At 45.5% G+C, this 27,215-nt stretch overlaps 2 protein-coding genes and 1 long non-coding RNA gene across 8 annotated transcripts; 1 reads left to right on the top strand and 2 right to left on the bottom strand.

Moving 5' to 3' along the window:
• The first annotated feature begins 1,948 nt into the window (after positions 1-1,948).
• On the top strand, positions 1,949-19,180 carry LOC147193875 (pecanex-like protein 3). Of its 5 annotated transcripts, XM_086130802.1 has the most exons (37): positions 1,949-2,330; positions 2,419-2,518; positions 3,575-4,066; positions 4,141-4,367; positions 4,458-4,563; positions 4,640-4,679; positions 4,776-4,871; positions 5,188-6,891; positions 7,308-7,437; positions 7,595-7,764; positions 7,981-8,038; positions 8,337-8,478; positions 8,568-8,725; positions 8,996-9,149; positions 9,281-9,313; positions 9,401-9,572; positions 9,710-9,820; positions 9,939-10,030; positions 10,123-10,232; positions 10,509-10,614; positions 10,699-10,791; positions 10,888-11,038; positions 11,459-11,603; positions 11,740-11,917; positions 12,023-12,131; positions 12,217-12,346; positions 12,803-12,861; positions 12,957-13,172; positions 13,908-14,161; positions 14,827-15,057; positions 15,186-15,289; positions 15,390-15,537; positions 15,640-15,870; positions 16,001-16,275; positions 16,353-16,522; positions 16,633-17,039; positions 17,348-19,180. In XM_086130802.1, the coding sequence occupies exons 3-37, from the start codon at positions 3,914-3,916 to the stop codon at positions 17,498-17,500; spliced, it is 6,816 nt and encodes a 2,271-aa protein (XP_085986928.1). In that variant the 5' UTR covers positions 1,949-2,330; positions 2,419-2,518; positions 3,575-3,913; the 3' UTR covers positions 17,501-19,180. The 5 variants fall into 5 exon arrangements, with proteins under 5 accessions (XP_085986928.1, XP_085986931.1, XP_085986930.1 ...); XM_086130805.1 differs by lacking the exon at positions 2,419-2,518 and having other exon boundaries at positions 4,159-4,367; XM_086130804.1 differs by lacking the exon at positions 2,419-2,518 and having other exon boundaries at positions 11,743-11,917.
• LOC147193876 (uncharacterized) lies at positions 14,500-15,476 on the bottom strand. Its single transcript, XR_015103052.1, has 2 exons — positions 15,371-15,476; positions 14,500-15,282 (listed from the first exon to the last, which is right to left on the bottom strand). It is a non-coding gene; the product is annotated as an uncharacterized LOC147193876 (long non-coding RNA).
• Positions 18,366-27,203, bottom strand: LOC147193874 (immunoglobulin superfamily member 11). 2 transcript variants are annotated; one of them, XM_086130806.1, is made up of 8 exons: positions 27,089-27,203; positions 25,316-25,470; positions 25,095-25,161; positions 24,886-25,020; positions 20,154-20,309; positions 19,819-19,941; positions 19,475-19,734; positions 18,366-18,635 (listed from the first exon to the last, which is right to left on the bottom strand). In XM_086130806.1, the coding sequence occupies exons 1-7, from the start codon at positions 27,150-27,152 to the stop codon at positions 19,523-19,525; spliced, it is 912 nt and encodes a 303-aa protein (XP_085986932.1). In that variant the 5' UTR covers positions 27,153-27,203; the 3' UTR covers positions 18,366-18,635; positions 19,475-19,522. The 2 variants fall into 2 exon arrangements, with proteins under 2 accessions (XP_085986932.1, XP_085986933.1); XM_086130807.1 differs by having other exon boundaries at positions 24,886-25,017.
• Positions 27,204-27,215: the final 12 nt, after the last annotated feature.

The following is a 27,215-nucleotide window of genomic DNA, read 5'->3' as shown; positions in this document are numbered from 1 at the left end:
CACACAAGAACAGCGTTTCATACAAGTTGGAGACCATGGTGTGGTTTACAAATGTTTCTTGCACTTGAGTTTCATCATCACGGGCTCGCTATCTGCTCTCGTTTCCTTCCAGAGTACTTCTCTCTTCTCCTCAGGCGACGCCTCAGTCGGGCTTGTCTGGGCTCTGATGTCCAACACTTACCTTAAATTGAAGTGTTATAGGGTTATTTGTTGTTGTTTATACTTTAGAATAGAAATAGGCATCACAGTTGGGTCTGGTGTGGAGAGGGTATTTTGCAATAGGGATGAAAGCGGTAGATATGAATTTACAATGCTGGGAGTGTGAGGGAAAAAAATGTAGGAATTAGAGGAAGCGAGTTTAACTTTATGCCGAAATATATTTACACAAATAAAGAAGTAGCTCTGTCTTCGCGGACGGTTGAGAAAGAGCACGCCTTATGTAATAATACGAATTAATACATGACGACTTCCATCTATGAATCATAGATGGTGTTAATGTCTTCTGTGCGGTGGAATTCTGCTACATTTACATTACACACGGCATGAGAAAATACACGTCTGGGTACTGTACTCCACATTGTTGTAATAATTCATCTGTCTTGTTTTCTCAAATGCACAGACTTCAACAGGCTTAATTATTGTGGGGCTAAAATGTGCGCTCAGGCGCAATGATGGTTTCTATGCCGTTTGACTACCCCCTCCTGAAAAGACAGAATTGTATAATGAACACAAGTTAGTACCTCCACGAGAGAAGCTTTTTGCTTATGGAAAGATATGTTCTAATCGAAACAGTGAAAAACACAGACCTTGATTTTTTTAAGATTAGCACCAAAGTTCAATGATGGATCTTCCGATCATAACGTGTCTGCTCACTATTCTTTGAGCATCTGACACTTCCTGGCTGAGAAGAACATTGCCTTACAGGAGCAACCTCCCTATTCAATCCACCTGGCTCTGTCATTTTTATTACCCCCTTTCCTAAAGCCCAAGGTGGAACATCCAGGAGGCTACTTTTGAAGATGTGAAGAGTCAAAGAGCTGTTTGCCTGGCTTGCACCTGGAGAAAGGCAGACTACATTACAACCCGGTCTAATCACAAAGCCCAGACGACAATTCACATTCACATTTATGTTGTTCTGGAGTGAGAACTAAATCCTGCATGCTGCACAGAATACAGGCGAGTGTACCACTTTTCACCCTCTCTTAAGTGACATCCCTTTACCAGTTACATTCATTAAACTCGTAAAATTAAAACACTACACTTAAAAGTCAGCATGAAGGCAAATACAGTGGAAACGGCGGTCCGTGGGCTATGGAGCTGGCAAGCTATGGGTTTAGCGGGCCTCAATAGCCTGTGGAGTGTGGACCGGCATCTTCCAATGTTTTGTGTTGTGTGTGAGTCCACGTAAGACACTTCACTGAAAGTTAACTAAATATAGCGGCAGAGCACACATAGATAATTGAGCACATATGTATTTACAGGAACGTATCTGAGTGACAGGTAAAAGTTGAGTGCAGTCTGTTTGTCAACACTCTTCTCTGTGATGTTAAATTTATAAGATCTTATTTTCACTTTACAGGGACTTCAATCAGCAAATTATTGTAATATTGTTCACTTTGCTATTTATTTTTTACTACCCACAATAAATGGAACAACCAGTTATTTAATAGTGAGATAAGTCTTAATTTGAGTGTGAAAAGCCTCAATTAGTGCAAAAAATATTACTGAACTCCGTGAGCTGGTTTGAAGAACGGAGCGGCCCTGTATGCCACACTTTGCCCCGAAGCTTGTAAAGCCGTACCTAATAAAACGGTCGTATAAAATTGATGCTGGTTCATTTTAAATGTGAGACATAGGCCCCTCCCAGATGACGTCATTGAATGTGACCAATCAGCGTCATGGGAATATCTCTCGCCGATTACTCACTGGAGCGTGCGTCCGTGCGCGCGCGCGAGCAGCCAACTAGTTGTTGGCTAGCACCTTAGCAGCTACAGTTAGCCTGCCTTTCCGAAACATTTAAACACATTCCCTGTCCTCGCTTAAAGACCCGCTTGACGTTCACCATGAATGGGGACTCCCGTTCAGAGGCATGTCCGTCCCCCTAAAATGTGAAAGATGACCAGGGACCGTCGTGAAATGAACAATTAGCCCTTCGTCAGGAGGGAAAATTCTGCCTATATCTTACAGCTTTTCTTTTTTTTTCCTCCGGAGATCGCTCGCTAGCATCCCGGGAAAGGAAAGCTCTGAGATTTTTGCGAGTGGATGCGGAAGAAGGATGTGAGCCAAGCTGGACGGCTAAAGCTAACTCTACGCTGTGCTGGGATTCAAATGTGAGAAGCGTTTCAACCACGATCTTAATTGTAGCCTCTGTCAAGAGAAAGTGAGCTCACGCCAACATTTATAACTGTGAACGTTTAGGTCTTGCTCGGGTTTGTACGACTACTAATTGTTTCCCCTGCTCACGAGAGTGACAGCGAGCAGATTGGATTGCAACTACTGGAAGGCCTAGCATTAGCCGGTTTGTAGCTTAAGTCATCTAATGTTTAACACTGAATGTCAGCGTGTGTGTTGTTTGGTGCGGGTATCGATTATGTCCACGCACACGCCGCGGTGATAGCAGGTGTCGGTGTTTCGATCGAGTCCAGTTTTTCCCGATTATAACAAATATGGTCACAAGCTAGACGGAATTGTTTGTTAGCCTGCTAATGCCTCTTAGAAAATGTCATCTAGTTGAGAGAACACTATAATAGGCCCTCGGAGCTGAGATTAAAACAAATAATAATAAAGACAATTCTTCCGGTCTAATTACTTTTAGAGATGTTAATTAAACCACATTGTGGATTATAGTCGCAGTTTGCAGTGGTATACAAGTACACTGCATTTTAGAGAAAGGTGATTTTTTTTAATATACCCCCCCCCCCCAATTTACAGGTAGAAGACACGCCTCTCAGTGTGAGGCAGGGTCGTTGTGCTGTACACCTTTTTAAAAATAAATCATAATTATTTAGACCATAACCAAATTCTCATCTTTTGGGCTCCAAACACCACCACAATACATTTGAAATGAAATGAAAATAACGTGCAGAGCAAAAATAATGGGCCACTCAGCTGCTCCGCTTTACCATGGCCATGTCGGCGTATATGGGTGCCCATGGAACTGTTTGCCTCATATTTATTGATGACGTGACTGCTGCCAAAAGCATCAGGATGAATTCTGAAGTGTCTCAGCCAGGGTAATATTATATGCTCACATCCAGTAAAATGTCTCAGAACTCTTTAGACAGCACTTCCGAATCTGAAGCATATTACGAATCTGAAGCATTTAAGACTCAGGAGTGGAATGTTATGCAAAGGCCAAGTCAATCACCAGACCTGAATCTGATTGAGCATGCATTTAATTTCACTTGCTGAAGACAAAACTCAATGTCACTGTGACACTTTAGGTTCATCCCAACTTTTTTTGGAAATAAGAACCATCCTGCCGTTTTCTAATCTGATGTTATATATACCATTGCTTGCGGTGTTTTGCTTTCAGGTTTATTGTACCCATCGAATGCTGTTCTCTCTTTTCCAGATGAGTGTTTTTTCACACACTTGCTGGGTTGCCAATGTGCTACAAAGTCACTCACCCGAATACCCTTCAAGGATTGGGCTCGAGTCGCGCGGCATCATCTGTGCGGGGAAGGAGCACACAGCGGTGCCAGAATGTGCAAAGACTCCTGACCATAACTGAAGTGTGCCCACATCCAAGACTCCAAAGTGTTATTCTCCATGAGAAAGTCTCGCTTGGTTTGCCATCCCCAATGGAAGTGCCAGCATAGACACAAGACACTGTGGCTCCAACTCCACAGTTTTCTCCGCGACCGTGTTGGAGCGGCTCTTTCAGCTGTGGGTTCCCCCTGAAGGCGGAGAGATGGGCTCCCAGGCGCTTCAGATATTACGGCAGGGCGTGTGGGCCTCGCTCACCGGTGGGTGGTATGTGGACCCCCATCAGAGCACCTTCTCCAACTGCTTTCATCTCTACCTGTGGATATTTCTGCTGGCATTACCATTTTTGTTGTACATGGTGAGCACCTTTCAGTTTTGAGTGCTCAGTGTGTGGGTGTTTGTCTGTGTGCGCGTGTTCAAATGGTTTCATAGGCTTTCACTTTGTCACAGGCTTTCCCCGCCAGCTTGCTGATAGCAGGCTTGTACTCGGCTGTGGTGGCCATCTTTTTCACCACCATCAAAGTGGTGAACTATCGGCTGCACGCCATGTTTGACCTCGGGGAGATTATTGAGAAGAAACAGGCCTCGCTCACGGCTGAAGCTCCGAGGACAGAAGAAGGGGATGAAGGTTCGGGTGGCCAGGATGGGAGTCAACCCAGGTGAGTGCGTGGTTTATGACAAAGGGAAACGGCAGTGATTTGAGTGAAATATCCCGGCCGTATATTGGATATTCTTTCAATGTGCTCCAGGGATATTCATGCCGGCGTAGAGATGACTGTTTTTCGGAAGGTTAACTCGACGCCTCCAGTGCGATGCAGCTCTCAGCACTCGCTCTTTGGACTCAACCAGGTGTCGGTGAGGAACATCAACTTGTTCGCTTTGGTCCAAAAGCTTTTGATCTGTTGTTCATATTACTGTTTCTATTATTCAGGAGTTCTTGCCCCAACTTGAGGATTCAGGGGGAACAAAAGGTCAGTTAGCATTTGTGTTTTATTCTTACCTCAAGTGCAACTGTATAACGTGAAATTCTGGATATTTAAACCATGTCTGTCTGTGGTTCACTTCAGATATCAAAGATGTAATGCGGGAACAGGGAAGCAATAATGTGATTGTTACTTCTGCTCATCGTGAAATGCTGCGGCAGAGTTCTCAGGACACCACCAGTAAGTCTGCTCGTCTTCTCAAAACTTGCATCAGACAGCACTGTGATGATGAAGCTCATTATGAAAAAAAATGGAAGCACAACAGTTTGTCTTAGAAAACTAAGATATGTTGTATTTGGCAAGCTATTTGGATTATTTTGTAGCTTTTCGATCTTTAAATCTTTAGAAAATGAATCAAACTGATGGATACCCTATCAGTTTAAAATCACGAGATCGGCCCGATCCTGCGATTGGATCGGGTGTCCTTAATTTTGCATTAATAAAGTTCAGAGTCCAGCTGCATTTTAATCCAAATTTCATCGCTGTGCCTGTGCAGGAGCTCCCAGTGTCGTCCAGTCTTGCATTGCTGCCGCTCTGGGAGGCAATTTCCCAGGTCTCATTGGACTCTCCGGAGTGGCGTCTGGATTTGGAGAACCGGGAGAATATCTGTCTGTACCCCCTTCACCCTCCAGTCAAGAAGATGGAGGCGAGAAAGAGCCATTGCAGCAGGTGGAGGTGCCTCAAAAGATTCCAGAGGACAACGGGTTAGCTTATTCTCCCCTTGGGCCGTCTGCTGAGTCTGGGAGTCTTGGGGATACGCCCCTTAGTCCCCTCATAAAGAGTAGCTTGAGTGAAGAGCTGAGTGAAAATCTCTTGGGGCTGGGCCTCGACCCGGTGGTGTTTGTGCCCGGGACCGAGTACCCGGGCTGTCGTAGTGGGGTGGCATTAGCTGCCGGATCCACGGACAGCTGTTTTAGCGGCGGGGGTGCCGCCACCGACCGCGAGACGCTAAGCACCGTCAGCAGCTACCGCAGCGAAAAGACGGACTCCACTCAGCTTGAAAGTCCATCGTTCAGCCAGCCGAAACTCACTGATGGACCGGCACCTACGACGGTGCCGAAGGCAGGCGCCGCCGTCCCTGCGGACGACGCGGACATCCCAGCGGAACAGGGCGGCAGCGATACGGACAACCTGTCGGACAGCGTGTTACTGCGCTCCCCCTCCAAAGATGTCTCCCCCAGCCTGGCGCTCGACAGGACACTTGTTGAAGGAGATGATTTACCGTCTGATATGATTGCACAACCCCCCGCTTTCCACAACTCTTCCCCCTCAAGTAGCGGCCACTCAGACGTTTGCGATTTAGACCGAGGCGCCCCAGTCCCCCCCCTACCTCCGCCTCGGCAGGCCACTTCAGTGCCCTCAGGGCTGGCCCTGGGTTCAGTGTGCTCCGAGCCCTCTTTGCCCGTATCCTCCACCCCGTTCCTGCTGTCTGATCACGATGGCCAGCAGGTCGTGCGTCCCAAAGACTTGAAGCTGCTGCGGGCCAGCGGCAGTAGTGTGGGCCACAAGCCGGGCCGACGGAGAGCTCCGCGAAGGCGAGCCGGGGCAGTAAGCGGCAGTTTTGACTGCGGCTCTTACAGGCGACATCACAATCATAGACAACACAGAGATTACATCCCGGTGCGCAACAAGCTCGGTGCCAAGGCCTACAGCGAAAGCCTTTTTGAGGATTCGAGCGACGAGGACGACGGCAGCGACATGAGTGCCGCATCCAGTCTAGGCTCTCAGCGGCGCTACAGCTCAGACGAAGACGACTCCAGTTCCTCTACCTCCTGCTACTCCCCAGATCTCGCGAATGCCGGCGCCGCTTTACAGCTCCCGCCGGCCGCTCAGCCTCCTCCTCCACGGGAAGGGGATTTGGCCGAACCTACCGGCCCCTCACATTCCCGTGCCGCTCAGCGCTCTTCGAGCACAGCCAGCGCCAAGACGCACGCCAGGGTGCTCAGCATGGATGGGGCGGGTTCAAGTCAGAGCAGCGCAGCAGCACCGCCTGCGGCTCTGCATTCAATGCCCTCCACTTCCACCCCTGCACCTCGCACCCTCACCATCTCCAAGTCGGACTTGGAAGCTCGTACCATCCACATTGATTGTTTCCCGGTATCTCATCCTCTTCGGCTGGATTCTCTTGGAGGCTCTTGGGCTGGCAACCAAATGGGCTGGCGAGCCGGCGACTTGGCCGAAGAGGGAGCGGTAGGGGGAGGTGAGTTCATGTTTGTGTTGCCTGTTTGTTTTCAGGATAGCCAAATATAGTTTCAAAATGTCGAAGACGTGTTGGTAAGTATGCGCCGTGCTGTTCTGTTCACCTCACCGTGATGTGGTTTGGCACCCTCAAGCCTGCTTCAGCGACATACACCGTGAGGAGTGTGACATCGTAACACAGCCTAATTCACTGAAACTCTGCCATGAAGGGGGCGGTCGTAATCTGCATTTCAGGTTTAAAAAAAAAAAAAAAAGAAATTGTCATTTCCCAGGCAACAAGCCACGTTATGTGTACACCTCCATTTTGGTACCATGCAGTTGCAGTATGAGTTCTTTTTGATACTCGTTTGGAATGAAATCACGTCACTTGTCGTGCAGCATTCTGTGTGGTGCTTGATGAAGTTACCCTCCCCGCAGCTCTGGCTCCAGAAGACGGTGGCAAGCATGACTCCGTCAGCAGCGTGAAGAGGAGCCAGGCCATCCGCAGGAGACACAATGCAGGGACCAACCCGACACCGCCGCCCTCCACCATGGGATCCCCTCCTAGGTCAGTCCCACGAGGCAAGCCCAAGGGAAAGACGCTGATTTATTCGCACCATGTTACAGAAGATCCATACATATTGGAATTCCTAGCAAAGCCTAATCATTGAAAGATGTAAAGTTCAAACCTAATTTTAATGTTATGCCTGTCTTTAAACCATTAGTCTTCAGGACCTCCAAAGGGCTCGGGCTTCCTCCCACTCGCGGACCCGCACCCTTCCGTCTGCCTTACAGTTTGCCTCGTCACTTCTACTCCCCCGCAGCGGCATCCACGAGGCCTCCACCTTCGACGACACATCAGAGGGGGCCGTGCACTACTTTTTTGATGAGAGCGGTGAGTTGGTGGCTTTTGAGGAAAGGAGCATGACGTTTTCGAAAAAGCCGCTTTGCTCTTTTCGTGTCGGGAGATTAATGAGATCAGTGCAACTTTCATGTCTTGTCAGTTAAATGGGAAGAGAGCATCCGTTTGAGAATCAAAGCAGGGACACAGCAGGAAATTGATGGGGTTGGGTTTTTTTTCTCCCTTATTATTCTGTCTGTTGTGTATCAGGAGTGAAGAGGTCCTACACATTTGGGCCTGCTGGCGGAGGATACGAGGACCCAGTTCAGTGAGTTGCAATGCTTAAAATTTTAAAAAACAAGTAATGGACTAATTCTAGTACCTCTATAAAAATAAAAAATAAAGTGGATTTTTTTTTTCTGCTTCGGGTACCCGTTTCTTTGATGCGCACAGTTGAGAAGACAGTCATGGTGATCTTAATCTTTTTTAGTTCCCCCCAGTATTGATAAAAAGAATCAAATCATCAAACACAATCAATGGTGGAGTCGTAATTGTAAACATCTCATCAATTCCCAAGAACATTGCAAACACCTGACAAATACTATAAAGGAATGTCTTGCTTTCAGGGAAAGGGAGAGGCAGTCTCAATCCTCAAGCTTCACCTCCACAGAGATCCAGGAAGGAGCACCAGTCCTGTCCATGCTGCAGCCCAGACCAGTGGTCCTACAGGGCATGCAGGTGCGCAGGGTTCCATTGGAAATGCCTGAGGTGGGCTTTTTTTTTTTTTTTTTTTTTTTTTCCTGGTTCTTCCTAAGCATCTTCTAAAATTCACTGTCTGCTTGTCAACTTATTTCCAGTTCGACCTGGATCACGAGTCTCTGCAGGAGTCGCAAGAGAACACGCTGATGATCGAGGAGAAGGCAAAACCAAAACAATACTATCGCTTTTGGGTCCTGCCTGGGAAATGGCTCAGGGTGCGCTATGATCGATTGGCACTTCTAGCCTTGTTGGACAGGTAAACCTTTCCCGTTCAACAGATGTGATGCAATATTTGCAACCGTGTTACATTTATGTCAGAAAGACATATTCCCTGGTCACTACATTTAATACGCCTCAACAAATCGATGAGATAAAAATAAGAGTGTAATGCTTTTCGTCATGGCAGATTATTATTTTTATCTTTTTTACAGATGTTTTGGTTTAGTCAGATTCCAAAGTTGTATTTCATTAAGTGTTGGAGGAGAATAAGTGAGTGGATGAAAATAAAACATGATCCTGTCCTCAGAAACCGTCGCGCGGGAGAAAACGTGTTTGCTGTGGTGCTGGCCAGCCTGGTGGCCTTCTTGGGGTTCCAACTTTTGCTGCAGGGCTTTTTTAGGGACATCTGGGTCTTCCAGTTCTGCCTGGTCATCGCAAGTTGCCAATACTCCTTACTGAAGGTACACAAATCAGAACTAAATGTTATCGGTCTCTTAGTTGCCGTTCATGTCTCGTATGCGGCCAGTCATTTTCTTCAAGCTAAATCCACGTGACATTTAGAACGCTTCTAAACAGACCTGTTGTGTTTCAGAGTGTACAACCGGACGCAGCCTCTCCCATGCATGTGAGTGTTGGGTTTGCTCTCCTGTCGTCAAAACCTTCCGTTTGACCTGGTTGGTGACGTTTTGTGCCCCTTTTCTGTTGTGAACAGGGTCACAATTGGATCATCGTGTACAGTCGGCCTGTTTACTTCTGCTTGTGCTGCGTGTTGATCTGGATCTTTGATTTGTCTGGCCGTTCTGACAGCCTGCAACCCTTCACCCTCTACGGCGTCACGTTCTTTTCCGCACACTTCCTGCTTTGTGTCCGAGATATGCTGCTGGGTAAATCTTCCCACTTCATTTCAATTGCACTACTTGACTTTTTAAGCCTCCAGAAAAAGGAAGCACCTGTGAGGATTAGAAACGCATCACCTATTCTGTTTTATCTCTTTCCCCTCCACATAAACACACCCACACAGTGTTCGCATTGTGTTTCCCGGTCATCTTCCTGTTTGGCTTGCTACCTCAGGTCAATACTTTTCTCATGTGTCTGTTGGAGCAGATCGACATGCACATTTTTGGTGGAACAGGTAAGAGCGTGGCTCTTCAGCATTCACAATCTATGATTTTGCCTTATCAGTAAAAGAGATAAGCGGCTTGAACTCCATGTTTGCGCGCCGCATTGATCCGCTCCTCTTTTCTCCTCAGCCACCACCAGTCCCCTCTCGTCTCTGTTCAGCCTCATACGCAGCGTGCTCGTGGCCGCTCTGTTGTATGGATTTTGCCTCGGCGCCATAAATGTGAGCACAACATGACCACTTGTTCAGTACAATGTCGAAAAGTTGAAACCTGATGCTGCAGTGGTCAAACTCTGTTCTCTTGCCGCTCAAAGGCGCCGTGGGGGGACGCCCACGTGCCGGTGTTGTTTTCTGTATTTTGCGGCCTGCTGCTTGCCTTGTCCTACCACCTGAGTCGCCAAAGCAGTGACCCCACCATCCTGTGGTCAGTATATTGCTTCACGGAGTCATGAATATCAATTTCTTCCATTTGGGGATAGTTTGTTCAGATAATTAAAAAATAGATCTTGTTGTTGTTCTGTCTATGCAAGCAACATAGATTGGCAAAGTGAAGGCCGGGAAACAGCACAGTAGATCCCGCTTTCAATTCCACACACATGAAAATGTCCTTATCAACCTCTCACCTGTCCATTCTGAAATTTGGAGTTGGCTCATTCTTTGCCCCCCCCCCCCCCCCCCCCCCCGGCTCGTTCTGCATTAGGTCATTGGTCCGATCCAAATTATTCCCCGAGCTGGAAAATCGCACACCAGAAGAACCCCCCGTGGAGATCAAGGATCCTCTTCCAGAGAAGCTCCGCAACTCCGTGGTAAAAATCGAGGCTTCCTCACCTTTCCTCATCTGATTTCAGAAAGTCCTTCACTTTAAAGCCATTTTGCCTTCTCCACCGTAGAAAGAAATTCTTCATTCAGACCTTGTCATGTGCCCCCTCATGGCCGTGATCACTTTCGCCATCAGTGCCAGCACAGTTTTCATCGCACTACAGGTTAGTACAAAGCTTGCGACATTATTCGACCACTTTGCCTTCACGCCACTTGATGTCGATTGCTCACTTTGTCCTCGTTGTGCTCTTGCCCCACAGCCTGCGCTCAGCTTTGTCTTGTATATCCTGGCGGGGGTTGTGGGCTTTATTACTCACTATCTCTTGCCTCAGCTCCGCAAACAGCTGCCATGGTTCTGCCTAGCTCACCCCGTGCTCCGATCCAAAGAGTACAGTCAGTTCGAAGTCCGAGGTGAGTATCTCGTCGCTCTCGATCCGCTCCGGCTCAAGTCATTGTAAAATGTAAGGGCCATTATCGGCTTCTCCCTCTGGAGGCGTCACCGAGGATTAAATGAAAACCCGGCAAGGTCTCAAGTTGAAGTGCTGTTGAGAAATGCATTTAACCTCCATCATGTCTCGGGGATTTTCACAGTGCGCCAGCAATTGAGTTATTTTTCTTCTCACTGTTGAACTTGCTTCACGGTTTGAGAAGCGATCGTCGAGCTTGCTTGCTCGGATCTAAGTCGGTGTAAAATAACCTCACGCTGCCGGTGTGAGCGGTTTGAATTCTCACTCCATTGTGCGAGCGTATTTCTTTCATCACTCCGAATATCCCAAGAAAAATCAACTGTCCGTGTCTTCCATTTGGCAAGATATTTTTGTCGGTCACCAGATGCTGCTCAGCTGATGTGGTTCGAGAAGCTGTACGCGTGGCTTCAATGTGTGGAGAAGTACTTCATCTATCCGGCGGTCGTGCTCAACTCGCTCACGACGGAAGCACGCGCCGTTGGCCAGAATCATAAAGAGCTGGACATCTAGTAAGTCACGACAGCAAGAGGCTTACACAATTGGTGCTTCGTCGTGTATGCCCGAGATATTGATCTTCGGCAAAATCTGCAGAAATATATTTTGAATGCACGGTGTCTCACCGTGTCCTCTTGGCCTGTCTTCCAGCAGCCGAGCACTCTTCATTTCAGTCGCTGGCATGAAGCTGCTGCGTTCGTCCTTCTGCGCCCCTTCGCAGCAGTACGTCACGCTCTGCTTCACCACGCTCTTCTTCCACTTCGACTACCCGCATTTCTCGGAGACCTTCTTGATCGACTACTACTTCATGTCCATTCTTTTCAGCAAGGTCGGTTTGCGCGGCGTCACTCATTTCACATGTTTTTTTTTTTTTTTTTTTTTTTTACAGCCCGAAATATCATGAAATAACAGCGCATCTTATTTTGTTTCTCAGATGTGGGACCTGTTGTATAAATTACGCTTCGTGTTGACTTACATCGCTCCCTGGCAGATCACGTGGGGCTCGGCGTTCCACGCCTTCGCCCAGCCCTTTGCCGTGCCACGTATCCTTAAACCCCATTCATGCAATGAGACGTCCGTGATTGCTTCATTTCCTCCCAAGATGCCCTTAACGCCCTTTCTCTGCAGACTCTGCCGTGCTCTTTGTGCAAGCCATCTTTTCAGCCATCTTTTCTACCCCTCTCAACCCGGTCCTGGGCAGCGCCGTGTTTGTCACCTCATATACCAGACCTGTTAAATTCTGGGAGCGGGACTACAAGTATGTCGTTTAAAAACCTGCAGCTTTATTTCACTCAGTAGCCACATACTGCCCGCCACGTTCTTTAATCCGGCCCACCTAGCATTTACAAGATCAAGAGTCCTGTTCTATTAGTTGAACTAATTTCGTTTTTCTATTCTTATTTGGCAGAGTGGTGAGGGATCACTGTATTTATTCATTTTTTTTCAATTATTTTAATTTCACAATTGATTGGTTGAAAATACACATTTCCATGTTTATGTAGTGTGTAGAATAAACTATTTTACATTTTACGATATATATATATATATATATATATACAGTATATATTTGTTTTCATCAACGATACACTGTTCTGTAAAGCGCTTTGTTACAGCTGCAGCTGTTACGAAAGCGCTACATAAATCAAGATTGTATCGTATACATGAGCCCAAAAAATGTGACCAGCAGAGTGCTAATGCTGTCCTGTGTTGTTAGCACCAAGAGAGTTGACCACTCCAACACCAGACTTGCCACTCAACTGGACCGTAATCCAGGTCTGCCCCCTGACACCATTGATCATGTCTGCTTCTTCGACATCGCTTAGGTGATGTGTCACTGTTGCTATGATGCCGCCGCCTTTTCCTACCAGGTGCCGACGACAACAACCTCAACTCCATTTTCTACGAGCACCTGACACGTTCGCTGCAGCACAGCCTGTGTGGAGATCTGCTTCTTGGCCGCTGGGGCAACTATAACACCGGCGACTGCTTCATTCTCGCCTCCGACTACCTCAACGCATTGGTGCACGTCATCGAGATCGGCAACGGCCTGGTCACCTTTCAGCTGAGGGGGCTGGAATTCAGAGGTAAGCAGCAATCCGCATTTTCAAATGGTAGAAATGGTCTGATGGATACAAATATAGGGGGGCGTGGGGGTCTGTATCTGCTTGAGCGGTATAGGAATAAATGGTTTGGTCTTCGGCACTATAAAGAGCTCAGGTGATTAACTCCAAGTGTTTTCATTCAACAGCAGCTATTTACAGAAAACGCGAGATATGATCAAAATACAGCTGTGACTAGGTCATTCGGAGTTTTCACATCGCACGTGTTTTTATTTGGAAGAAAGACCTGTTTCTATATTCAGATTTATCGGTAATCGAGGAGAAATGACAACGTTACCCTGAATCACTCGCTCAGTATTCTCGCCTTTGATTCCCCCAGTAGTCTTGAACAATGATTCACCACCCTCGACCTAAGGTACTTCTGCACAATTGAATTGAAGAGCCGTACAGTGAACTCTCGTTCTTAGCAAGGGCTGCGTTCCAGACCACAAGGTGAAAATCTGCAGAGATCATAGAAAGAAATTATCTGTACTGTAGGTTTGCCCTTCCAACACACTGAAAACATTATTATTCTCATTATTATTATTATGCATATCGCTGTAAGGTTCTCACTGCAAGTTACAACCCCAAAATGTTCTTCGATTGAGACTTTTCTGACAAAACTGAGTGGATCATCTCTGTAAAGGCAGAATTTGGGATTCCGCCCCTGTCTTGTGTTTGCGTGATGCATTTTACATGGACTCGGTCTTCTCCCCGCAGGCACCTACTGTCAGCAGAGAGAAGTCGAGGCCATCACAGAAGGCGTCGAGGAGGACGAGGGCTGCTGCTGCTGCGAGCCGGGTCACCTGCCTCACATGCTGTCGTTCAACGCCGCCTTCGGGCAGCGCTGGCTCGCCTGGGAGGTGGCGGCCACCAAGTACGTGCTGGAGGGTTACAGCATCAGTGACAACAACGCCGCCTCCATGCTGCAAGTGTTTGACCTCCGAAAGATTCTCATCACCTACTATGTCAAGGTGAGATGTCCAGAAACCAGTTTGTCACGAGAGCAAATCAATCCAAACAAAATGAGAAGTAGATGTCAATTTCGTGAAACAAGAAGACCTTGGAAGGGCGTAACAAAAACAGGAGCAGAGGAGGATCACAGCGGAATTGCTTCACATTCAAAAACATAAGCCAACTGTTGACAATAAAGTAACTCTGGTGTACGAATTCCCCTCGGGAGATAATACATCATCTTGTGCAATCTGCGTGGGGACAGTCAATCCACCCTCATCGCCAAATGTATGCAATCAGCCTGTGGCAGGCACTCTGTTCAGTTTGCACCATATGAAGTTATAATTGCACACTGCCGTGGAATATTGCCCACAAAAATTGCTCTTTATTATTGTGGATGTAGGCCAGCGCCAAACGTTGATGTCTTTACTGTTTCACTTTCTGTTTTGATTTCTGCCAGAGCCCGCGAGGCTGCAAAGTAGTCAGGACTGAATTAATTGCACCCCCTGTTGGTAGTGAAAGCCATTCTGCCTCAATTGACTTCGAGATACCAAGTGAAATAACAAATATTTGCTCAAGCGGATTCCACGGTTGACAAAATAATTTTTGAATTAAAAAAATGATTTCGCTTTTACTTTCAGGCACATTTTGTCTATTCACGTGACATGTTTGCTTTCTCCAACAGAGCATCATTTACTATGTGAGCCGATCACCCAAGTTGGAGGAATGGTTGGCTAACGAGGTGATCCAGGAGGCGTTGCGACCTTGTCTTGGAGCCAACTACGTCGACAGCGACCCCACTTTCAACCTGAACATCGACGAGGATTACGACCACAGGGCCTCCGGGATCACGCCCTCCTCATTCTGCATGACTTATGTGGACTGGATTCAGTATTGCAACAGCAGGCGTCAAACGGTTTGTCTTTGCACGGGCTTTGTGTTCAAAATGTTCGTCTTGAGAAGTGATGGAAAGTCATACTAAAGCTCAAGTTGGGATCTTATTGGACTTGCTTGAACTTCGACTTCTTGTATTTTTCGTTGCAGCCTGTTACAAGTGATAGAGATTCTCCTCTGGTCAGTCTGTGTTTTGGCTTGTGTATCCTGGGAAGAAGAGCTCTGGGCACCGCCTCCCACAGCATGTCTGCAAGGTGAGAGCATCAACTACCATTTGTTTTTTGTTTTAGTTTTTTTTTTTTTGCTCACATAGTGCAAGAGTTCACTGTTCATACCCCGCTCTGGTTCTGGCAGCTTGGAGCCGTTCCTCTACGGCCTCCACGCGCTCTTCAAGGGAGACTTTCGCATCACATCTCCACGAGACGAGTGGGTCTTTGCAGATATGGACCTGTTGAATCGAGTCGTGGCGCCCGGAGTGCGAATGTCCCTCAAGTTGCATCAGGTGGTGCTTTTCTAACCAGCGGGAAACATCTTCAGAGAGGAAAACCTGAACTGGGAGATTTACATACTGACCCCTGGTGCGTTCTCTCTCTCCCCCACTCAGGACCACTTTACGTCCCCGGATGAGTATGAGGACCCCACTGTGCTGTATGACGCCATCACCACCAACGAGGAGAAAATGTTGATATCGCACGAGGGCGACCCCGTTTGGCGCAGCGCCATCCTGGCCAACATGCCGTCTCTTCTGGCGCTGCGTCACATCATGGACGACGGCAGCGATGAGTACAAGATCATCATGTTGAACAAGAGGTTCCTCAGCTTCCGCGTCATCAAGGTTGGGCATCCTCCATTTTGTGTTTTCAGTTAGTAGTGGAATAGTCTTTTGGGGGGGGGGGGTTGTTGTGTGTGTTTTTCCTTTCGATTCCCACCGAACACCACTGACCGGCCTTGTGCCCTGTTTACAGGTGAACAGAGAGTGCGTGCGTGGGCTGTGGGCCGGTCAACAGCAGGAGCTGGTCTTCCTGCGCAACCGCAACCCCGAGCGCGGCAGCATTCAGAACGCCAAGCAGGCCCTGAGGAATATGATCAACTCATCGTGCGACCAGCCCATCGGCTACCCCATCTACGTGTCGCCCCTCACCACATCGTACGCGGGCGGGCACGCTCAGCTGCGCTCCGTGTGGGGGGGCCCTGTCAGCCCCCACAACATCTACAACTGGCTCATCAATAGCTGGGACAGGTACCGTATGCCGCTTCGGACCGTAAGATTCGGCGTGGGTTACGGCCGTGAGCGCGACAAGTCGGTTTCTCCAACAGGATGCAGAAAGGATGCGGCGCTGGTTGCAACAGCGGCGGAAACATCGAGGACTCGGACTGCGGCGGCGGTTCCGCCTCCATCACCACCAACGTCGCCATCCACACCACCCATAGCACGCCGGCCTCCGGCCTTCCCCAGCCTCACATCACCACGATGCAGCCCTTGATGGGTAAAACGCTTTCCTTTCTCTGCCTCGACAGTAGTAGAAGCGCAGTGATGCCGTTCATTTTACAGTTTGAACGGCTGGGTCTCATTGGTTGGTTGATTTTCGCCCATCAGGTACTGACAATCCAGTCGGCCCAACCCAGAACTGGCCTCACCACCCCCAACCCCTCCCGCTGGCTCTGCTCAGCCAATCAGAGGGCCGGATGGATGCGGGACTACCTTCATCCCTCCAGCACACGTCCTCCATCCAGGGCCTGCTGGGTCAGCAGCTGTCCAACTCGCAGCTCTCTTTCAGCGGCTCCGTGGCGCCGCCTCCTCTGCCCGAGCGCTTTTGCCCCGCCGGCTTCTTGGAGAACTCGAGTCACAGGGCGGGCCAGCGGGCTGGTCTCGCCCAGGGCAACGTGCTCCACTTTGAGAGCCATTTCGGGAAGTGGAGTTTTTCCGGCAGGAAGGGCTTTAACGGTCTGTCGGCGGCGCCGGAGGGCGATGGTGGAGGAAGCGTCCATGCCATCCACGCGCAGGTACGAAAGTGGTGGTGATGCTCACGATTCACTTTCTTCCCATCTGTCTTACTAGATGGAATTGTTTTTGTTTGTTTGTTTGTGAAAATATACGTATACACAAGCGTTCACATAATATACCACAGTCGTTGTATTTGACTGCATTAGATTTGTTCCACAGTAAACATTTACCCCGTTAATGTCAAGAAAATGACTGCCACCAGCAGTCTATTACCTTCTTCGTCATATGCGACAGGTTAGGACTAAGATTGCTGATCACAAAAGTATTCACTCGTTTGAAATATTTTAACCGCCTTCCTTTTCCACAGCCGCAGCCCCCCGGGCCCCCACAGGAGGCCAGTCCCACACAAGATCCGCTGGGAGCGACGCGGGCAATGGACTCCTGCCTGCTGCCGGCAGGAGACGCCCCCGCACCGCCTGTCGAATCCACAGAGTTGCCTTTACTCGAGCACTTGCGCTGATGCCCCCCCACCCACCGTCTCCTGGACACCTCCACTCATCAGGTCTTCAGTCCTCATTCTATCCGTTTTTATTGCCTATAGATCCACAACACAGGGATTTTATCACGAAGAAATCGACACTCCCTCCTTTACGGTCTCACAGCATGTTGCACGTCGACCCACGACGTTACTCCCAAAGTCATCTTCATGAGGATCTTTTTGGGTCAGAGGCGCTTTGTGTTTACGTGCGTTTGTGTGTGTGCGTGCGTGCGTGTGTGTACGTGAGTGTATGTCTGCTAACAGGTCAGGAAGGCCAGTGCAATTATAAGGGATCTTTTGCTTTCCTTTGCTTGACGATTGTTTAATGTTTCTGAACTGGAGCATGGAAGATCACCTTTGACTGTGTGGACACCACAAGAAGCCTTGTTTCGTTTTCTCTCCCGACTCAGTTCTTCTCCCACCTGCGCTCAGTCCGGAAGAATACAACAAACTCGCAACCCAACTGAAAATCAAAATCAAGGCCCCCCTCCCCCCTGCCCCTCCCCCCTGGCCGTGGTGCTCGGACCGCTTGTTTACAGCCTCCAAGTCCAATCTAAGAAATTGTGTTGATCACAACCCCCCAATTTGGAGGAATTTTTCTTCTTTTTCTTCTTCTTCTTTACTTGAAGATTTTGGCCAGGCGCATGGTCTCGGCGCCGCGCCAGTCAATTAGAGACACGCGCCCGCATCGCATCCAAAACAAGGAGGATGGCGGGGGAAAGGGCGTCTGCTTCCTTGTCAGTCCGACTCAACTACTGCTTCTGCATCTCACGCTAACTACTAACTAGTAAACAAAGTCACTACTGCAATCCAGCGTTTTAGTTGGAAGTCAAGGATAAAAACTGAAAACAAAGGATGAATATTTATTGAAGGAATACGGTCTTGCATATTGGGATTTGTTTGTATCATGTGCTGATGTTAAATTGGCAGCTTGCTTTTTGTTTTGTCAACATCTTCTCCCCAAACCAGGATCACAATTGTCATCTCAAAAGGGGCTCCTGCGCGAGCGTAACTGGAAGTACGCGGAGAAGTCACTTTAAGTTGGGTTCCTTCCCCCTCTTGCACTTTGCTTTCACCACAGTGAGCAGATAATGCAGTAGAATCCAAAAATAAGACCCTGCGAAATGATCAAAATGTGACATTTTTTTGTAACGTCGGCAAGCCGCTAAACTTCCAAGTAAGTCGAATGTTGGCTAAAAATGAAATTCCAACTAGCTGGAATGTTGGTGGACCTTCATGATCCTGCTAAAATCCACGTAGCCCTCAAAAGTTTCTCTTTGTGCACAAAACGGCGGTCAAAGCTGGGTGTCAGTTAAAAGTGAAATTTAAAAAAGGGGATTTCTTAATCTCTGCAACTATGTACAGCATGTTTCATATATAAATATATATTTAAATATAAAAACTATTTTATTATGATTGGAAATTCTGGGTTAAGTCCGTTTAAGATGATCGGGGGGGGGGCCTCACATATGAAATGTGCAATTTTGGAAGACTTGGTTCTGTTTTTACTTTTTTTTTCTCACCCATCTCACCATCTGCTTTTGTTTGGGGGTTTTTTTCCCAAAGGGGAGTCTTTAAGTTAATGTTAAATGTTCTGTACAGTTTTTTAACGTGATTTTTTTTGCCCTTCTATTTAAATTAAAGGTTTTGTGTCTGTTGGCACATTGAGTGCTCTGTCTTTTTTTTTTTTTCTTCCCTTGAGTCAACCAACTTCCATAACTTTGAACTATAGCTGGAATGCTGCGGGTCACGAGGTCATTCATCGCCTGCCCTGTATTCTTCTTAAAATATAGCTGGCACACAATCTCCCACTATTATACCTCTAAAATCTGGAATAGCTGAAATGTTGGTGCCCAGATTACCCCCTTTAAAATCCTAACTGGCACGTTGGAATCACCCGGCTAAAATCTCAACTATGCCAAATATGTACTGTAATGTCCAGCTGAAAAAGTATACCTGCAATTTTGAGTGTCCTATGTTGTCCCTTTATTCCATGATCACGTCTTACACAAAGGAGCGCTTCATCAGGGACGGAGTGTACCGGATTTCATTGTAGCCTTCCTCCTCCTCCTCTTCCTCTTTGGAGACCCTCTGTCGACCGTCCTGGCTGGTACGATGAAGCCACACCAAGAGCACCAGCAGGGCCAGCAGCATTAGGCTCATGGACAAAGTCAGCAACACCCCCTGCAGGATCCCCGAGTGACTCTGTGCCACTGCTGACAAGATAACAGTGATCCGAAAGCATCAGTGCAGTATGAAAGGAAAGAGAGGATTACGGGAGGGACAAGCGTGGCGGTCACCGCTGTAGACGGAGAGGTTGACGTAGCAGTTCTCCGTTGCCAGGAGGTTGGAGGCGGAGCAACGATAAAGGCCTGACGTCTGCAACGACACGTTGACAATCTGGACCGAACCCGACAGCTCTCCTGACAAATAATTAGAAAATCCAAGAAGGTAACCTCTTCTGTATTCAAATGGACAGGCCACCGTGAACCCAAGTGGGCTTCATTTGACCCGTCTTTGGAAATCAGATTCATTCATTGGTGCAATTCAAAATGAATAGGGTTTTTGCTCTTGCATAGAAAGTGCCACAATTAGTATTACAGTGCGCCAAACAAGAGTAAGTTCAAATTCTGACCCTCCATGTTGATGGGTAGGGAAATTTCCTCTGGGTTGAGTTTATCCCAGCGGATCTCTGGAGTGGGAACACCCTCGGCAACCGAGCAGGACAACGTGACACTGCCCCCTGCTTCCATGTCGCCATCCCACTGGCATGCGGGCAGCGACGGTGCGACTGTGGGTGCAATCAGTAGAATGACGTGTTAACATTGATTGTTATAGACGACCATGTATAGTAAGGCGTTTTTAGCCGAAAAAAAACGACCATGTATAGTAAGGCATTTTTTGCTGAAAAAAAACCACCATGTAAAGTAAGGCGTTTTTTGCTGAAAAAAATGACCATTTATAGTAAGGCATTTTTTTGCTGAAAAAAACGACCATGTATATATAGTAAGGCGTTTTTAGCCGAAAAAAACGATCATGTATAGTAAGGCGTTTTTAGCCGAAATAAACGACCATGTATACTAAGGCGATTTTTGTCGAAAAAAACGACCATGTATAGTAAGGCGTTTTTTGCCGAAAAAAAACGACCATGTAAAGTAAGGCGTTTTTTGCTGAAAAAAATGACCATTTATAGTAAGGCGTTTTTTTCCCGAAAAAAACGACCATGTATATATAGTAAGGCGTTTTTACCCGAAAAAAACGATCATGTATAGTAAGGCGTTTTTAGCCGAAATAAACGACCATGTATACTAAGGCGATTTTTGTCGAAATAAACGACCATGTATACTAAGGCGATTTTTGTCGAAAAAAACGACCTCTTTTAGTAAGGCGTTTTTAGCTGTTAAAAAACGACCATGTATAGTAAGGCGTTTTTAGCCGAAAAAAACCACCATGTATAGTAAGGCGTTTTTTGCTGGAAAAAAATGATATAGTATATATAGTAAGGCGTTTTTGGCCCGAAAAAAACAACGTAGTATAGTAAGGCGTTTTCAGTCCGAAAAAAACGACATAGTAAGGCGTTTTTGAGCCGGAAAAAACGACATAGTATAGTTAGGCGTTTTTGAGCCGAAAAAAAACGATAGTATAGTAAGGCGTTTTTGGCCCGAAAAAAACGACATAGTACAGTAAGGCGTTTTCAGCCCGAAAAAAACGACATAGTATATAGTAAGGCGTTTTTAGCCCGAAAAAAATGACATAGTATAGTAAGGCGTTTTTAGCCCGAAAAAAACGACATGGTATAGTAAGGCGTTTTTGAGCCGAAAAAAACGACATAGAAGTAAGGCGTTTTTATCCCGAATATAATATACTATACTATAGTATAGTAAGGCGTTTTTGGGAAGAAAAAAACGACATAGTATAGTAAGGCGTTTTTGGCCCGAAAAAAACGACATATTATCGGAAGGCGTTTTTGAGCCGAAAAAAACGACATAGTATATAGTAAGGCGTTTTTAAGCCGAAAAAAATGACATAGTATATAGTAAGGCGTTTTTAAGCCGAAAAAAACGACATAGTATAGTAAGGCGTTTTTGGCCCGGAAAAAACGAGTGTAGTAAGGCGTTTTTGAGCCGAAAAAAAACACATAGTACAGTAAGGCGTTTTTAAGCCGAAAAAAACGACATCGTATAGTAAGGCGTTTTTTGCCCGAAAAAACGACATAATATAGTAAGGCGTTTTTAAGCCGAAAAAAACGACCATGTATTATTTGCATATGTTCAAACCCCGCTCAATGATGTGTTTAAATACACCAGTTTTCTTCCTGTAAACCCTCCAGGGTGCATGTCAAATACGCCTATCGTGCAGAACAAGTCACAATCACTGGTGGTGTAGAAGTATACACGCTGGATTTTCGTCCAGGAAACACTGGTTCAAACCCTGCTCAGTGACATGAGAAAATAAAACATCAGTTGCTTTCTGCAAACCCTTCAGAGTGCATGTCAAATACCCCTATTGTGCAGAGCAAGTCACAGTCACTGGTGGTGTAGAGGTATACAAGCCGCCTTTCTGTCCAGGCAACCCTGGTTCAAACCCCGGTTGTGACGTGAGAAAATACAACACCAAACAATTACTTTTTCCTGCAAACCCTCCAGAGTGCATGTCAAATTCACATATCGTGCAGAGCAAGAAAAAGTCACTGGTGGTGTAGAGGTATACAAGCCGCCTTTCTGTACAGGCAACCCCGGTTCAAACCCTGGTCGTGACGTGAGAAAATACAACACCAAACAGTTACTTTTTCCTGCAAACCCTCCAGAGTGCATGTCAAATTCGCCTATCGTGCAGAACAAGACACAGTCACTGGTGATGTAGAGGTATACACGCTGGCTTTCCGTCCAGGCAGCGCGGGTTCAAACCCCGTCCAGTGACAGCATAAGTGTAAGTTCCAATGGCCTAAAGCTGGGATAGGCACCAGAAAGTTCCCAGTGACATTCGTCCATGTAGAAAAGGTGTTTTAGCCCGAAAAAAACGACCATGTATAGTAAGGCGTTTTTAACCGAAAAAAACGACCATGTATAGTAAGGCGTTTTTTTGCTGAAAAAAACGACCATGTATATAGTAAGGCGTTTTTAGCCCAAAAAAACGACCATGTATAGTAAGGCGTTTTTGAGCCGAAAAAAACGACATAGTATAGTATAGCGTTTTTAAGCCGAAAAAAACGACATAGTATAGTAAGGCGTTTTTGGCCCGAAAAAACGACATAGTATTGTAAGGCGTTTTTAGCCCGAAAAAAACGACATAGTATAGTAAGGCGTTTTTGAGCCGAAAAAAACGACATAGTATAGTAAGGCGTTTTTGGCCCGAAAAAAACGACATAGTATATATAGTAAGGCGTTTTTATCCCGAAAAAAACGACAGTATAGTAAGGCGTTTTTGAGCCCGAAAAAAACGACATAGTATAGTCAGGCAATTTTGAGCCGAAAAAAATGACATAGTAAAGTAAGGCGTTTTTAAGCCGAAAAAAACGACATAGTATAGTAAGGCGTTTTTAGCCCGAAAAAAACAACGTAGTATAGTAAGGCGTTTTTGAGCCGAAAAAAACGACATAGTATATAGTAAGGCGTTTTTAGGCCGAAAAAAACGACATAGTATAGTAAGGCGTTTTTGAGCCGAAAAAAACGACATAGTATATAGTAAGGCGTTTTTGAGCCGAAAAAAACGACATAGTATAGTAAGGCGTTTTTAGCCCGAAAAAAACGACATAGTATAGTAAGGCGTTTTTGAGCCGAAAAAAACGACATAGTAAAGTAAGGCGTTTTTTAGCCGAAAAAAACGACATAGTATAGTAAGGCGTTTTTGAGCCGAAAAAAAACGACATAGTAGATAGAGTAAGGCGTTTTTGGCCCGAAAAAAACGACATAGTATAGTAAGCCGTTTTTTAGCCCGAAAAAAACGACATAGTATATATAGTAAGGCGTTTTTGAGCCGAAAAAAACGACATAGTATAGTAAGGCGCTTTTGAGCCGAAAAAAACGACATAGTATAGTAAGGCGTTTTTGAGCCGAAAAAAACGACATAGTATATATAGTAAGGCGTTTTTGGCCCGAAAAAAACGACATAGTATATAGTAAGGCGTTTTTGAGCCGAAAAAAACGACATAAAAAGTAAGGCGTTTTTTAACGCCTTACTTTTTTTTTTGTCGGATAAAAAAAATAGTATAGTAAGGCGTTTTTGAGCCGGAAAAAACGATATAGTATAGTAAGGCGTTTTTAGCCCGAAAAAAACGACATAGTATAGTGAGGCGTTTTTAGCCTAAATAAACGACCATGTATAGTAAGGCGTTTTTTGCCGAAAAAAACGACCATGTATAGCAAGGCGTTTTTGGCCAAAAAAAAAACGACCATGTTGAATAAGGTTTTTTTAGCCGAAAAAAACGACCATGTATAGTACGGCGTTTTTAGCCGAAAAAAACGACCATGTAGAGTAAGGCGTTTTTTTGCAGAAATAAACGACCATGTATAGGAAGGTATTTTTGGCCGAAAAAAACGACCATGTATATAGTAAGGCGTTTTTTTGCCGAAAGAAAACGACCATGTATCGTAATTGGTGATTACTAAAATATGGTCGATTTTTGGGGCTAAAAAGCCTTAATGTATTTACATGGTCGGTTTTTTCGGCAAAAAATGCATTACTATACATGGTCTTTTTTTTCGGCCAAAAATACCTTCCTATACATGGTCGTTTTTTTTTTTTTCGGCTAAAACTTCTTTCTCCATTGTCGTTTTTTTTTTTAGGTAAAAATGCCTTACTATATATACATGGTCGTTTTTTCATATTGGCTCGTTTTTTTTAAAATTGTGCTCAAAATGAACAAGCCAGTGATGGCCGAGATGGCGTGTCATAATTAATTGACATGTTGAGTCAGGTATGCCTTTCCCTCCATGGCAGAAGCTCTGGCGAGCCCCTGAAACCAATTCACGAAACCTCTTTGGTTCAATCGAACCCAGGATAAAAAACCACTGCTCTAAATGGCTCATGGCTTTTTAAGCCCGTAAAATTTCTACAGAACAGCTGAACTTTATTTGGGGTTATGCAGAGTGGTAGATGTGTGCCAACTCCCATTTCACATGAGTTTGAATGTGAATGGTTAATTCTGAACACAGCTACATCCCCAAATATAAGAGGGTGTGAATACTTAAGCAACTACACTTGCTCAGTTTTTTTTTTTACATCCCCTTTCGAAAGTTTTGTTTTTAGTTGTACACGTACATTACAATAATAGTGGGAAAAACGTTTCATCTTAGAGGGGTTTTTTTTACATCACAAAAAAAAAATGGTCTCGACTTTTTAAATGCAGTGCGTAAGACTACACTTACCCAAAACACTGAGCAGCAGTTCTCCAATGCTGGCGTCTGCTGTCTCTGGAGGGTTGTTGACCATACAGCGATAAATGCCAGCGTCGGAGATGTGAGTGTCGTTCACCATGATGTCTGCACTCCAAGGGATGCCTGCTAAGCAAATGGGTCACCTTTTCTCCATTTATTTGTCCAAGATTGGAAAAAAGTAAATAAAATCATGGCTATACCTGTAAAGCCCACCCTTCCAATGAGAGAGGGGTCTTCTATAATCTGGCCATGATCATACACGATCACCTGCAATATCAACGAAGGAATTCTTGCTCTCTGAATGATGATGTCCGCACACATGTTACACATACAGTACATTTGACAAAGTTTTATCCAATCCAAGAATCCAATCCAATGCAATTTCTTCCAAGAAAACTAAGAATAAAAGGTGTAAGTGGACCTGAATGGGGGATTCTGGATTGGAGAAGGGAGCCAGGGTCCAGATTATGTTGAGACGGGAGAGAGGACTGGATGTGAAGAAGGAGCAGGGCAGGATGACGGAATCTCCTCGGACCACTTCCACTGTGGACTCCCTCATGGACACCCTCAGAGCATCTGAAGAAAGAAATGAAGACCAAAAAATTCGGTTGGAATGTAGTGTAGTGTGTGGCAGTCGAGTATTGAAGAACAGAATGCAGTGCATGTGACACACAACGGTCACTTGTTTTGGCGATCAGGAACAAGGTGTAGAAGACTCACAAGAGAGCCTTGTGGAACTCCAGCAAAAGACTGAATACAACCTCATAAGAATGTAAACGAAAGTTCAAATTCACACGTTCTAAATCATCGCATGCCAATCACAATGATGGCAATAATGTGATGATCATATTTGATGTTTTCAGGCAGATCGTAGCATGACTCATTTTTTGACATAAGCATGAAAGAAAATTTCTTCTCATTTGGTTTATCAGTTCATAGCTTGACTTCTGTACATTTACGTTATTCTTCCTAAAAAGAAAAAGGTAATCAAGTGTACTACATTAAACATATTTGTTTACAGTATGTCATTTTTGCTGAATAAAACTTGACGCAGTCAACTGAGCATTCAAAAAGTGCTTGTTATTGATCCATTTTTTTCATGCCCTCATTTCCTTCTCATCCAGAAATAATGAACCCACTCCTGCCCCCGCTCGTCTACATTTTTGTGTGTGCTTGTGCAATTAATTGAACTTGACAGCTCTGATGTGGAGCCAAAACCAATTGAGGCAGAGTCGAAAAACAACCCATTTACACACTCTCAAACATCCTCTCAGTATTTGTCTGTATAGCTAGCAAGATACAACAGTATCTTGTTGTTAACATGGTTGTTTTTTTCGGCAAAAAAACGCCTTACTATACATGGACATTTTTTTCAGTAGAAAACGCCTTACTAAAAGTGGTTGTTTTTTTTCAGCAAAGCTAATGCAAAGTATGAAATAAAGTACAGTATATCACATGAGGTGCCATTCTAATGCTAACACGGGATAGTGCAAACACAATTTAGCAGTGGTTTTAAATTTCGGTGACAAAATTTGTACTTAACCCTGGTGAACATCAAATTTTAATCAGAGGTGGCTTGATAAAGTGTCCTTTGATTCCAAGCAGTTTTCTTATGTATTTTAAATGTTATTTCACCACGCGTTATAATTTGTAGTTATTTCAGAGATAAATGCTACTTGTTGGTGAACCTAACCCTTAATTGATAAATATTTCTAAATATAAATCTGCATTGCAAATTTTGTTGTGATATTATTACGATGAAACTCTGATGCGCTCGAGAAAAAACAAGAGTAAATTCGGAATTAGCACCCAAAAACTTTTTGGAAGTTTACTTTCACCTCAGCGAAGTTATTACCTAAAATGGGTTAGTGAATAAATCAACACAAATTGTACCTAATTGATCAGAGTAAACAAACAGCTCTAAAATATTAATTGTAAGATATATTTTTATATAAAAGTTAAATACAACTGCTCCGGACTTGATAAACACATTGTCCTGGCTTTTAAAAATTTTAAATCACTGTAACAATACGCAATTTGAACATTTTCGAATACTCGCAGCAGACTTTGTGAATTTGGCCGCGGAAATAAACACGTCGCTGCCTGTGTCAATCAAAAGTGAGCCTGTATTGTCTTTCTAGGTTGTATTTGTATTTTTTTTATTTATTTTTTATGACAAGTGAAGAGTACTCACTTGTCCGCAGGGCCGTGAAGCACACGTACAGGATCCAGAGCGCGCGTCGTGCAGGGGCACCCATGGCTGACAGGAAGCAGTGCGAAAAACAAGCTGGCCTCTCTCCTCCGCAACCGCCCCCCCCCCA

This window comes from Hippocampus guttulatus, chromosome 15 (genome assembly GCF_054856545.1).
Source record: "Hippocampus guttulatus isolate MCC_2025c chromosome 15, RoL_Hgut_1.0, whole genome shotgun sequence".
Taxonomy (NCBI): Eukaryota; Metazoa; Chordata; class Actinopteri; order Syngnathiformes; family Syngnathidae; genus Hippocampus; species Hippocampus guttulatus.
This window is presented reverse-complemented; position numbering and strand designations above follow the sequence as displayed.